The sequence below is a fragment of the Lepidochelys olivacea genome (genome assembly GCF_965140295.1).
Source record: "Lepidochelys olivacea isolate rLepOli2 genome assembly, chromosome: 7".
NCBI lineage: Eukaryota > Metazoa > Chordata > Testudines > Cheloniidae > Lepidochelys > Lepidochelys olivacea.
Window position 1 is genome coordinate 86,253,988 of NC_140417.1, and position 14,232 is coordinate 86,268,219.

The 14,232-nt window shown below is 39.9% G+C and overlaps 1 protein-coding gene across 6 annotated transcripts in view; it reads right to left on the reverse strand.

Moving 5' to 3' along the window:
* The window catches only part of P4HA1 (prolyl 4-hydroxylase subunit alpha 1), a 67,005-nt gene that overhangs the window by 16,226 nt on the left and 36,547 nt on the right, over window positions 1–14,232 (reverse strand). For 4 of the 6 annotated variants that reach the window (XR_014712456.1, XM_084634530.1, XM_084634528.1 and 1 more), the window contains exons 9-11: window positions 12,009–12,185; window positions 7,688–7,758; window positions 1,370–1,469 (exon numbers count right to left, since the gene is read on the reverse strand). Coding sequence is in view for 5 of the 6 variants with exons in the window: in XM_084634530.1 (XP_084490656.1) it covers window positions 1,370–1,469; window positions 7,688–7,758; window positions 12,009–12,185 (348 nt within the window). In the remaining variant the exon portion in view is untranslated. Of the gene's footprint in view, window positions 1–1,369; window positions 1,470–7,687; window positions 7,759–8,848; window positions 8,920–12,008; window positions 12,186–14,232 lie in introns of all 6 variants that reach the window. The other 2 variants (XM_084634531.1, XM_084634529.1) reach the window with 1 other exon arrangement.

Below are 14,232 nucleotides of genomic sequence, written 5' to 3' on the forward strand. Positions count from 1 at the left end.
ATGTCCAACATAAACTGCCCTTACTGCAACTTAAGTCCATTGCTTCTTGTCCTATCCTCAGGAGTTAAAGAACAGTTTCTCTCTCCCTCCTCCTTGTAACCACCTTTTATGTACTTGAAAATTGTTCTGTACTCCCTCAGTCTTCTCATCTTTCCTGAAATGTGGCACCCATACTAGATACAATACTCCAGTTGAGGTATAAAGAATAAGAGGAGTGCCTTAAAAATAAATAAATAAATGGTGGGGGTAGGAGGGACTGGGTTGTCAACCCATCTCAATCAAAGCCCTGTTTGGACAGCTGCTTTAATTTCCCCTGTAACCATGTGTTCTCATGAGAGAGAGGAAGAAAGGCACTAGAGAAATGTGGCAAAGGGACTACCTCCATATTCCAAGCATAACAGCATAGATCCACATAAAGCACAGTCCAAATGTTTATGCAGTGAGCAATACTATACTAGCTTTACTGTAGCTGTCCTCTTTTTTTAAATAGAACAGGAACAACTTTTTGTGGGCTCTCGAGATAAACATGCCTAATCAGCATGGAGTAGAGTGGAAGAATTACTGCTTGTGTCTTGCTTACAACACCCCTGCTAATGCAGCCCAGAATTATGTTTGCTTTTTTTTTGCAACAGTGTTAACATTTACTGCCATTCACATTACGTGTAAGATGTGATGCTTCCACGTTGATAAATTAAGACCCCAAATCCCGCAGCACAGCCTACTGCAACTACTGAATTTATTTAATTCACTTAAAATATACACGTGCAGTCACAATCTTCCCCATGTCTAACAATGCTGATGAATTAAGGATAAAGTCCTCAATCAGTTTCCTGAGACTTTCTAATCTTGAGATGGATTCAGAGAAAACAACCCATTCCCTTAAATATTAGTCAAAACCAGTATTTCTCTAGAGACCGTTCCCACGAAAATTTGAGCTACCATCAGAAAACCTGGTTTTATTGCTGGCAATAAAAAAAGTTTTCTAAACAAAAAACCTCACTCACTTTAAAGAGCAGAAATTTCAACTGTTCTCTACTTCCCTCCAGGTTCTAAGTCAAACTCAGCCCTGGGACAAGCAGGTGCTGCTCCACTGAAAATGGAATTGGTTCCCCTCTATACCAAGACTGAATTTGGCTCAGTTACTCAACTTAAACAACAAGGCATTGATGTTCTTCCCATATTGATTAGGTCTGACTTTCAGTAACACCTGAAGGAGTTGAGTGCACACCAAAAAAGAAGCCTCTGCATATATCCCCCAAAGCAGCTGTCTGAAGACTACATGGATGTCTGCTGTTCAGTAGATTTTAAAGTCCATTTAATTCAAACCAAAGTCTGGTGTGACTAGTTACTGAAATACTCATTTACACACCTGTAGTTCCTCTGCTGTGGAAACATCCAGTCCTGTTAGGTCCTGTATCCTCAGGTTAATGCGAGATACCACAGGGCTTTCATATCCAGACAACCAGGCACTAAATTAAAAAAGGAAAATGATTTGCTAGTAACATACCACAAGCTTGTGTTATAAGTGGAACAGAGTTTTATAATTTCTAAAATGTGTATAAAGACTTAGAGCCATCTGTAGACAATTCTTTAGGCTAATACTATAATTACTGGCATTGCCAGGTCCCACATTTGTGAGGCTTCTCTTACCAGAGATTACCTTTGTCACTTTGGTAATATCAGCGTCTTGAATAAGGCACCTAGTTTCTATAAGAGGCTAGGAAGTGATCAAAGGAACCATATTTAAACTTTTTAAACGAGGTAAGTTACTTTCCAATACTATTTGGCCAGCTGGGGTGAACAGGACTAAAAACTGTATTCCATTATTTTATGTCAGGTTCTAACAATAATTTTGAACAAGCTTGCAAACACAAGTTTTGCCCTGTCTATTCTGAACAGCCAATCCATGGTAGGAACTTATGCAGTCGAAGCAGTGTTTAAACATGGACCCTTATCTCTGTTTTTGGCTCAGCATACACAGGACTATGGCGATTGCAACTCAACTCTCCCAAACACTATCCTCTCAGGTTATACAGATTTGTGATTTCCACACTCTCCCTCACTTCTTACTTGCTTGCTTTAACAACAATGAAACTTCACTGACAAGTCTTCCATTATCAGACAGACAATGAAATAAATAGGGCAATTCACATCCCTCAGACCTATTTTTTCCAGACATACTGCACTGACATTTGGTTTCACATTTTAATGCTTTCGCTGCAACTATAAGGACTAGAGATGTAACATTTTTTAAAAAAAAAAAAATGGAAATTCTAAAGAATAAGAGGAGTGCCTTAAAATAAACAAATAAATGGTGGGGGTAGGAGGGACTGGGTTGTCAACCCATCTCAATCAAAGCCCTGTTTGGACAGCTGCTTTAATTTCCCCTGTAACCATGTGTTCTCATGAAAGAGGAAGAAAGGCACTAGAGAAATGTGGCAAAGGGACTACCTCCATATTCCAAGCATAACAGCATAGATCCACATAAAGCACAGTCCAAATGTTTATGCAGTGAGCAATACTATACTAGCTTTACTGTAGCTGTCCTCTTTTTTTAAATAGAACAGGAACAACTTTTTGTGGGCTCTCGAGATAAACATCTATTTTCAGAAAGGCTTCTGGAGAATAGAATATGAAATGGCCAAAGTTTCCCCATCTTCCCTCATTGGTGGCAAGAGCAAAGTATATTTAAAAACGAAAAAATCTGAATACACGAAAAAGGTATTTTAATTTCTCTCCTCCTTGTTCAGGAATTCTTACCAGAACAGCTTGTAGAATATTCAGTATTTAGCAAATAGTTCTGCTTTACTTGAGTAAGCAAATATTACCCAGTATCATTTTTTAAATATTCTCCAGCTTCCTAAAAAGGTCAGCCTCAAAGTCCTGAAAATCATTTTAGAACTTTGCTACCTTTAAATGATGATGTTTCAAACTTGGAACCAAGAGCTTCCTTTGCAATTAAGATACTTTGGGGAAAAAATGAGTTCAGACAGAAATAAAATAGGTGCAGAAATAACTGATACTATGTAAGCCTTCAGTATGAATCCGCTGTCTTCATCCAGACACAGACTACTGAACCAATGTATCATTTTGCAGGTATGGAGAAGACAAATCACAATGTTATCCCGTTTGTTACGTCTATTCTTGAAAGTCAAGCAATGTAAAAATAACGACTGTATTCAAAGGTAATGATTTAACTTGAGTATTACCGACTAATGCAGCAGGGCTCAAACTTCGTGTCATCACATCTGAGCCCGTCTACTGGACCATTTCCCTTAGCCCTCATGAACATATAACAATCCTGATGTGTCTCCAGCAATATAGCTTCCTTTTCTCTAGTCCCTTTTTTCTTCCTCTTTGCATATGCTACCCAGCGATCTTTTCCTCTTCTTTTTCTTCACCAGAGTGTCCTCTCTCATGTACAACACGAAACACTGGTGACTCTGCTCCCTTGGTGTTTACAACCCTTTTATGTGATAACTCCTCCTAGCCGCACAGCTAACTCCCTGGATCATCTTTGCAATGAAAAGTTTAGATACCTATAAAACAGTGGGAAACTAGAAGCCCACAACACTTGAACACCAGTGCCCACAGACCAATCTGAGAACCAGTGAACTGGCAAATCAGTATGTACGTTGGTTCAAAGGTTTATAACAATTTTTCACCTACTAACATCAGTGTATTTTTAAAAGCCCCAGAACGCCCCACATCAAGAGAAGCAGCAAAACACGTTCCTACAACACATGGTACTGACACAGGTTACAGAATCTCCAAGGGCAAACATGAAATCTGTTTAAATATTCACCATGTACAGAACAGTACGTAAATGCAGTCCATCTCAAAATGAGGACTTCAGCACACTGGGAGTATTTATAAAAATACTTTTGAACAATTGTTAGCATAAGAAAGTGTTAAAAGCAGACTATCCTGATTCTGTTTGGAATGATCAAGAAGGAAAGGAAGAGGAATGTGTGCATATGAAGCATTTCCCACAACACTGCATATTGAAAATTAAAACCCCAGAACATGCAACACTGTCCTCAGAAAGGCACTGTAACAACAACACACAAAAAACCACCACAATAAGACCATTTTGTTACTATCAGGCTACGCCATCACGCCCAATTCAATCCATACTTGCTAGAAGTCACTATTCAACTCTACCAAGTAGCTTTCACCTCCCTCTTGAGTACGAAAGAGAAGACAGGTAGTCTAGTGGTTAGGACTAGATTCAACTCAAGTTCAATGCCCTGCTCCACCACAGACTTCCACAGGCAATTCACTTAGTCTGTGTTACAGTACCCCTTTTGTAAAATGGGGAAAACAGAACCTGCCTACTTCACACAAGTGGTGGGAGGATAAATACAATAGAGTCTGAGGCACTCAAGTATTTATTTAGCCCCCCATTACCATAGCATATAAGATAGAAGGGGCAGTAGTGGGGGGGGGGGGGGGGGGGATGATCTTGCATTTTCATATTTGCCAGACCTGAGACAGCTTTCTGGGTCTGGCAGTTGTTTCCTGACCACAGCCGTGTGACAGAGAACAGAAGGAAACAGATGATCCAGATAAAGCAAACTTTTGTGAAGAAAGACTATGAAGCATCAGTCTTATTTCTGGTAAAGCATCATACATACTTTGGAAGAGTAACTTGGCAGTGAAAGCTACTTGGTAGAGTTGAATAATGACTTCTAGCAAGACATTTGGCACAAGTTGTCACCCATAAGCATCACTGAGTCTACTTCCTCAGTTCCTATCACAGCTCAGGAGGATTTGCGTATTCCTAGCTCTAGATTGATTTTCCAGCACCAACTAGCCTCTGGTAGTTCTCTAAGCCTCTAGTGCAGAAGTTCTCAAACTTCATTGCATCACAACCTCATTCTGACAACAAATTTACTAAATGAAGGGGGGGAGGATGGGTTCCACCACCTCGGATGGAGGGAGAGGGGGCCTGAGCCACCCTGGGTGGGGTGTGGAGCTTGGTCTTCATCTCTAAGTCCCAGCAAGTCTGTGCTGATCCTGGTGACCCTATTAAAATGATGTCGTGACCTACTTTGCAGTCCTGACCCCAGATTGAGAACCGCTGCTCTAGTAAGCTCCATTGGCTTTTATTATGCATATGAAGAGGTTCCTCCAGAACTGCAACTTCCAACAGGATTTGTCTATCTGCCCTTCAGGAATATGAGCCCATCTGTATCATCCATTTTTGCTGCTGGTCTCAACTTTTGTTCTCCATGGGTATTTAAAAAAAAAAAAAAAAAAAAAAGTCAGTCTAAGGGAGCTGTTCTGTCTATCTCTTGCAGAGCTCACTATCAAAGCAGCCAAGGTAGGTATGTACAGTGAGGGCTGCTCCACAGGGACAGAAATCCTCCACTTGAAAAACTTCATTTCACTTGCTCCACTACCCTTCTCTCACACAAACCTGAAGACATTTTTCCACTGGTAATTGCACTATAGGATTAGTTTCAGAGTAGCAGCCGTGTTAGTCTGTATCCACAAAAAGAAAAGGAGTACTTGTGGCACCTTAGAGACTAAAATTTATTTGAGCATAAGCTTTTGTGATTATAGGATTAGTAATCAGTTAGAAAATTGTGCTCAACTAGCTGAACTATTCAAGTGTGGATTTAAGGATCAGAGCAGCTCTTGTGAAATGCATGCCAGGCTCTTGCCCTTCAGTGTAACTTTTCCTTCAACTTCTACTAGCCAGAAAACAATTTCACTCATTAGAAGTATCATTATGCTTCAAGTGAACGTTACAGACAGGTAACCTTACATCGAAAAGACTATCATCCACATTAAGAGGAGCTTTTTTTTCCTGGTGGAAAATAATTCTTTTGAAACCCCTTTTACTAGCGAAGCCCACAAGCATTTTTCCATTTTACTTTAAGAGGGAATCACAGGGAAGCTAACATAGGACTTTTCTTTGTGCCACTTCAAAAAGCCAAAATTCTTAGAGATTCCCTGAAGGGTAGAAAGGTCTAGTTATCATTGCTGCCATTGTCAGAACATAACATTTAGCCTCTCCCCTTCAGAAGCTCTTCATGTACAGCATGATCTGTACACCTGAATTAGAAACATTCTGCCACACTGTATTTTACATAAAATATTTTATGAAGCGTTTTAAATCCACACTGGTGGATATTTAACATTTTCTCAACTTGAAAATTAAAAAAAAATTGGGAAATGGATGTCTGACCTTATTACAAATGAACAGTTAAAAATTGCAATTACATTTACTCCCCTTCCTTAACATTTCTAGTCATTTCTTAAAAGGTTGACTATAACCTACTCATTGGCTTTGTTATGAGATATATAAAATACAACATTACTAACATCTTTACATACTAAGGATGGTCTAAATACACTTCCTTTAGAGAAAGAGCAGTGATTAAAATAAAAGCAGAGGCGGATATTCCTGAAGGGTAAACACTAACCTCATATGCTACGGATTCTAACTGGCTGCCTCAAAAACCACTAGTTTCCTTGAAAGCTGTGTCAAACTGTCTGGATATATTCTTGTACTGCATACAGCAAGGCTTGACATGCCTCTTCATGCAGCTGGCAACATGCCCCTGTTAACACAGTCTGCCACGTACTGCTGAGTGAACAGTAGTCTCCTCATAGAGGAATGCTGTAATTTAGAAGGGCAATGACTAGGAAAGAATGCCTGTAATGTTTGGAGTGGGGAAGCAGCCATCTATTTAAAAAAAAAAAAAAAAAAACACAACCCAGGAAATAGAGCATATCGTTTCTGGTTTTCAGTAGTAAGGATTTATCTGGAATCCAAACCAGCTCAGTCAAAAAGCCCTAAGAGGAGGATATTTCCTTAACAAGTCTTTTTACTACCAATCCTTTTGGAACAGAATTTCTAATAATCTAGTATTTAATTAGTAGTAGTCTTCTTGTTCATAAGGGTTCTAAACTCACTGCTCACATAACTAACTAAAAGCTAATGGTTTTTGTGGCAGGGGGAGAATATTTCAGAAATTTTACATCTCTGTAAACCCAATTCATTTTTACCCCTTTTTAAAAAACACTATTCAAATGCTGAGGTTAAAACTATGGACAAAAACCCTTTAATGATAGTTTCATTTGTTCAAAAGATAATTTAATCAAACAAAATGTGGCTCTAATATTTTCCAATGAATGCTGGATTTTATATTAAATCAACTAGCAGAGTAAATGAACAACTAGTTAGTGTTGTGATAAACAAACAATAAACAAAGAATTTTTGAACTAAAGTTCTCAAGCTCTCTACTCATGCTGTTGTTGCTATTCATTATAACAAATCTCAAGTGCTTAATTTTAAACATATATTGGTACAATGGTACAAATAACAAGTGCAGCCCTTTCTGAATTTTAGTTTAGGTGGGAATCTTCCCATTTTTTTAGCAGGTTTTTAGTATGCTATTTGTGTTATTCAGGACCATGCAGACAGAAAAGCAGTAGCAGCTTTCCTTTTAGCTAACAGGAATGCTTTAAAACGTCCTATTTAAGCAGCCCATTTGCAACAATACGTGCCAGGTAATTTTTAGGCCACCTCATCTCTTCTAAATAGAAATGAGCACAAGAAACAAATATGTATAATCTTCCCTCATCTCAGATTTGCAACTAGAAGATTTAACAGGTTAGCTACAGAACAGATTTCCTAGGTGTTAGATATACCTTTGGAACACATTCCCCTTACCTCTTAGAGACTCTGTAATGTGCTGTGGTCAGTTTCCCAGTCTGAGGGTCATGTACAGTAGCCCGGCTCAGCTACAAAAAGAGAAAGGACAAGGGCTTACTCTGATAGCAGGCTTCTTTTTGACAAGCCACAGGTGATTGGAAGGGTTTCCGATTGGTCTGGATGGTATGCAATGCTCTCAGATCAGCAGCAGTATTTAGAAGGGAGACAGTAGTTGCAGCTGCCATTTCCAAAATGAAGAATTGGGTGGACAAATTTGGTTAGAATGTCCTTTCACTTTTTTCTTTCCTCTCTCTTTTTTTTTTTTTTTTTTTTAAAAACTAGAGACTTTCTGCAAATAGTTCATAGTGCTGAGTTTCAAAGAAAATTCCTCTGTATCCAGAAGTTTAATGTTCTTTTCTTGTTTTTGTTAAATGCTGAAGAACAGGATTTTTGTGAGGAAAACAAAACAGCTAATGGAGGACTGGACCTTTACTATGCAGCTCCTAAAGACGTCTTTTGGAGAGGTGCAAATGCGAAGACATTATCAAACTTTTTTCAGAAAACAAAACTCAAATTCACAAATCTGCAGTGCTTTTTAGCAAAGTGGAGAGAACTTGAAGAAAGCAGCAGTATTTTTTTCTTTACCGGCTTCCAAGGTTTGAGTTAGGAGGCAGCCAAAACAAACAAACAAAACAGACCGGAGGAAGACAGATTATCTTGGACAATTGTATTTTATATGACTAATGAACAAATGCTTCTGCATGCCAATGCAACTGTTATGCAGGATAACGTGACTCCACTTCTGAATGCAAGGGATCCTCAGAGAGTCTGCCAGATTTAGCAAAGAGAGCAATGACAAATTTTTGTTGGTATATGTGGTCAGGGAAATCACATACAAGGGAACCTCCACTGAGTTTTGCACCTGTGCACATTCTATGCACCTGTACAAAATACTATTTGAAAAAAGGAATATTCGCTAAAACGGCAAAAAACAGAACTTCTAGTTAGAGGAAAAGACTGAGAAACTCAGCAGTAACAGCCTGTTACAATATCTGTACATATTAAAGAGATGGTTTAGAAAGTCTAAAGTATGTTTTTAGACCACCTCTCTATCCCTGAATGAGCAGAGAACAAGCACTCATTACAGGCCCAGAATGTTTGGTGTACGAAGTCTCTTACCTTTTGCTAATTCTGTAATGTGCCGTCTCCAAGACTCCCGTTATGGGGTTTGAAATGGTGGCTCGCCTCAGCTGTGAAGCGAACCAATCAGAATAGTTGCATTACAAAGTAAATATCGCATCACATTAATCCGACCATTCAGAAACCTACAGAGGGGAAAAAAATTTCCACACAAGCCATGCACTTCATCCAATCAGTTTCCATTGTGGTGTTTTACATGTTTTATAGCAGAAAGAGTATGTGTGTGGTGGCGAAGGTGGGGAAACCTCTAACACGAATAAAAAGGAGATACTTCAGTTCCTTCTTAGAGAAGAGGGAGCGAATGAGTGGTACATTTTTTCCTAGAAGCAATACTCCAGTTTCTGGGGAGCAACAAGAGCGAGCTGGTTAGATAAGTAAAGCTATTTCCTGTAACATCTTTCAACTCCTTTCAATTGCTGGAAGTTATACAGCATGTATGTCAAGGATGTACAACTCTTGCTTTGTTAATGATATACGGTACATCCAGGATGCACTTTAGAGTTAAATCATCAATAAGGAACACACTGAGTAAAAGTTTTAACCGTGGGGGTGGGGGGGACATGAAGGAAACCTTACCTCAGAATCTGAAAAATATCTCTAACTTATTATCTGCATTAGTTGGTTGAATAATTGATCTGTGTTTTGCATTCTCTGTTCCAGAATGCAGACCCGTCAGCTACACCATGATCACAAATCATGTGAAATACTTCCCACGTTTTTGATCGTCCAGAAATAAGACTTTGGACCAAGACTGTTCTAGGGCCTCTCTTCTCCAGCCAACACACTGCACCATTGTCAAGTAATTTGCTTCCATCCCATTTTAGTCAGTGTCCTGTTCTGCTCCATTTCCACAAAATCTGTTTCTGCCATACGGAGTCATGGCACCATCACAAGCAAACTGCATGTTGCGACTGCACGTTCAGCTACTGTACAGCGACCCATAATTGGGAAAGTTTCAGTTGCAGTGCTCCAGCATTAGAAGCACGAGACGGTCATTGACAGACCTGCATTATGGCGGCTCCCGGCCAAGGAGGGTTTATTGAGTCCTGTGTGTGTGTGTCACATCTGGGCAAGTGTTTTACTACTAGTTTTTATTTTGCAATAAAGGCTCAAAGCATCTCAGACCTTATTGATCTAAGCAAAGAATCAGGGAACCCCTTAATCTGCACTGTTCTTTACCCATGGGACAAAATGGGGTGAGGAGCTGGATCACTGCACACAGCTTACTACTCAAAAGCAGACGGACAGTCTCGAAAGACTGAATTAAGCTTTTCTCGTGCCAGCTGATGACAAAGGAGCAGAAGACTGGGTAGGGATTACACACCCTTTCACTTCTAGACTCTAAGACTTCTGTGACACTCCCAATAGCTGGAATACAAGAGATGAACTTTCAACCTCAAAACATAGTCTCATGCAGCATCAACCACTGAACTCTGCAATGTCTAGGCTTTAAGTTTGAATGTTCCACATTTTTCAACGCAAGATATTAGTACCCGAAATTGGCACAGCTTTGTAACAGGCTGAACATTTATCCGACTAGAAAACAATGGTCCCAGAAAGTTTAGTTTAAATCCACTATCATCTGTGTATCGTTTTCAGTGATCCGTATAACAGAAAGGTTTTCTTTTCACTCCATAAAGAACAGCTTTAGTTACACTCCAAAGAGGCAACACCAGTGTTTCCTACAGCAACAATGCAGCCCAATCATCAGTGGTATCATTTTCCATTGTAACACAACAAAATAGGAATTACCACACGAACTGGGCTCTGATTCCTGATGTGATCGACATGGGAAGCATAGGCAAGAAGAGATGTTTTAGGTGTAGGGAAGGAGCACAGCACTTGAAATCAGATCCACTGGTTTAGTCTGGGGTGTTACCTCAAGAACAAAGAATGTCAGGTGATAGTGACCCTACTCTTCACTTGATGCTCTTCAGTACTCAAGTTGGTGGCTAACAAAGGCAGCACCATTCTTGACTTGATTATGGATAAGGCCTTTGATTTGCTTGAATAAAGAAGAAATGGTTGGATAATTTCTCTTAGGTAATTCTGATGTACCTATCCACACAGTGTTTATCCTTCATTCGCTCAGCTCTTTCCCAATAAGTATCTGTTTATCCTAAACAGAAGTAGTGCTGGAGAAATGATGCACTTATATTGTTTGCATCTGATTTCAGAAGTAGTTGGTGACCTGTACAAACATGGATTAATTAGAATAGTTTCACCTCAAGTGCAAGTCTTGAGATAGAGTTAAACTGAGACAAGTTGTGTTATATTTACTACATTGGTACACCACAAGTTTCTTAACAGATTTAATCTGTCCTGGTATTGCAGCTGCCAATCATATTGTCCTGGGTGACTTCCAGCAAAATAGCTTTTTTGTTTGACCTGGGCTCTCATGGCTGCCTTGACAATAAGCCAGTCTTAGGTTATTTCAGATTCAGAGACTGGTCCTTTGGAATCTGGTTCTTGAAATGGGATTGGAGAGTTGAGGTGATGAAGTGGGAGAACGAAGGTTATGTTAGGTCCAACCTATTACACCTCTTTTAGTTTGAAGTTAAATGAAGCTAGGGTGAGATTTGCTGAAAAGGACTTACGTAACTGCCCCAGAGCACCTCATGCCCCTGAGTCTGTTTCAGATGACTAAAGAAGAGTACTACTATTTTGTAGATGTCCATATGGTAAATTCGGATTATCTGGTGTCCATGATCACAGATATGGCGGCTCCTAAATGGCATCTCCATACAAACAACTGTCATTTATACGCCATAGTGACTGTGACGAGTATTCAACATAAATTAAGAGTGGTGGTAGCGGTGGCAGCATACTGAGGCAGGCCAGTTGCAATAGGGGGAAGTTTCATGCTGGGACTATTGTGGAGTTCAAGGAGGTTCTCTTCTCCTCCATAATAGCATCCACAAAAATCTTATCCAGCAGAACAGTTTGGTGAATCTGCATAAGCCATGCAGAGAAAACATTACTCTGTGTGCGTGTGTGCATGCGTGTGTGTGCGCATAACACCATTCGCCCAAGCTAACTTTACAAACTCCTAATTCAAGAGGTGAATTGAGTTCATGCACATAGAACACTATAGATGGCATGGAAGTTTCCAAAACAAGAGGAATCTGAAGCTCTTTACCCTTGGCTTTGCTAGTTCTTTCACAGTTTCAATTTCTTCATCAGAAATAATTTCAAGGAAGCGAACAATCCGAGGTTTGTCCCATTCATCCTCCTGTTTGACAGGTCCCAGAACATACTTGGGATTCTGGTTTCCATTGTAATAGCGGCAGAAGAGTTTCTTCTGTCTCCGAGGTGTCTGAAATCAAGGCAGAACAAACACAAAAAGAATCAAGTGCTTGCTCACATTAACACCATTACAGGACACACGCATTTCTTTTTTAAATATAAAAAATTACACATTATGACAGAAATGCATCTAATGTGACACAACTAGCGTAGGTATATATATATCGTATATTCACACCATGGAACTTGTTGACCTGTCATATTCCATCTATAAACCTGACCACTTTCTCTGTTGGTGTTCTTACACATATTCATATGGCAAGCACATAACACTATGGCTATGTCTGTACCCTTCACCCAGGTCTGAGCATTCAAGTTAGCTTTGCCCAGGTGTGAATGTCCCCTCTGCCAAGCCCTACCCATAGCACTGTGTTATGACTTTCTCCATTCACCCATGTGTGTCTGGGGGGAATATCTCATTGTTCTTTGTGGTGAGATGATCTAGGATTCTTTTCTAGTCAATTGTAGGAGAACAATCTTTTAGGGGGAATTGTGGAAAGGGCATTAGAGGACTATCAGAACTTGAATGGTTTAGCCTGTATCCTCACTGCAAAGTGGGTGGGCTCCGGCCCAACTTAAAGTGGAGCCCAGGTTCTAACCCACACTCCTAGCTGGGATAAACAAACCTGGGCTTAAAACACCTACAAACCCAGTGTGGATAGTAGGGGGGCTAAGGCTAAAACCTGGGAAAGATCCGCGGTAGACTATGCTGTGTAGACATATCCTTAAGGGGGTGAGGGGTGGTCCTTCAGCAAACAAATTAAATATAACAAAACAAACAATTTATAATTAATAAGTTAAATAGTAAGTCAATGAAGAGAAATTTTGCATATGATTACAACAAATTCAGGAAGGAAGAAGTCTATCTTCTAGCTCCTAAACAGCATCAGCTGAGCAGTATTTAGACACTGGATTGAAAGAGTCCATCACTTTTTGGAAAACCTAGATGAATGAATTCATAGGCACTTAGACTATTCATTCACTGCTGTGACTGGTGTTAGGATATAGATATTCAGGCCTGTCTGTAAAGGCCTATACTCTAAGAATTTAGGTGTATTCTTATCACTTGGCTAGTGATAGAGGTATAAAAGAAAGAATCAAAATCACTGTCTGCTGGTGTAAGGGCCTTCTCTTACTGTGACAGTCTGAGGCCCTGTTCTTAGGCTAAGGCCTTTGGCTAAGCAGCAGAGGCAGCCATAAGCTGGGAAGCGAACGGTCACATCCTCACATTCCAAACTAGTCACATTGAAATAAGGTGCTATTGGGCTGTTAGGCACTGTCAGGACAGGATTGTATTCCTATCACCTCCAGAGAAAGGGAAGTGCCTAGAAAATGTAAAAGGAAACTTAGTTTGATAGCATCCTGTCTGGCAAGAACTCACTTATCAATAGCTGGGATGTGAAATCCTCACTTCTGTATTGTTTTGTCATTATAGTTCCCACTTTGCTGTTGTTTGTCTGTATAATCTCTGTCTGGTTCTGTGATTGTTCCTGTCTGCTGTATAATTAATTTTGCTGGGTGTAAACTAATTGAGGTGGTGGGATATAATTGGGTACATAATCATGTTACAATATGTTAGGATTGGTTAGTTAAATTTCAGGAAAATGATTGGTTAAGGTATAGCTAAGCAGAACTCAAGTTTTACTATATAATCTGTAGTCAATGAGGAAGTGACTGGGGTGTGGGTGTGTGAGATGGGAACAGGGAATGGGGGTAAGAAAATTGGAATCATGTTTTGATAAAGGGGGAAATGGGAACAGGGAATGGGAGTAAGGAAGTTGGAATCATGTTTGGCTAAGGGCAGGAATGGGAACAGGGACACAGGTGTAAGGCTTTGTGGTGTCAGAGCTGGGAAGGAGGATACTAAGGAAGGAAACTGGAATCATGCTTGCTGGAAGTTCACCCCAATAAACATCGAATTGTTTGCACCTTTGGACTTCGGGTATTGTTGCTCTCTGTTCATGCGAGAAGGACCAGGGAAGTAAGTGGGTGAAGGAATAAGCCCCCTAACAACTGGCATCAGCCTTTCCTTCATTCTGAGAAGAACAAAACACAGT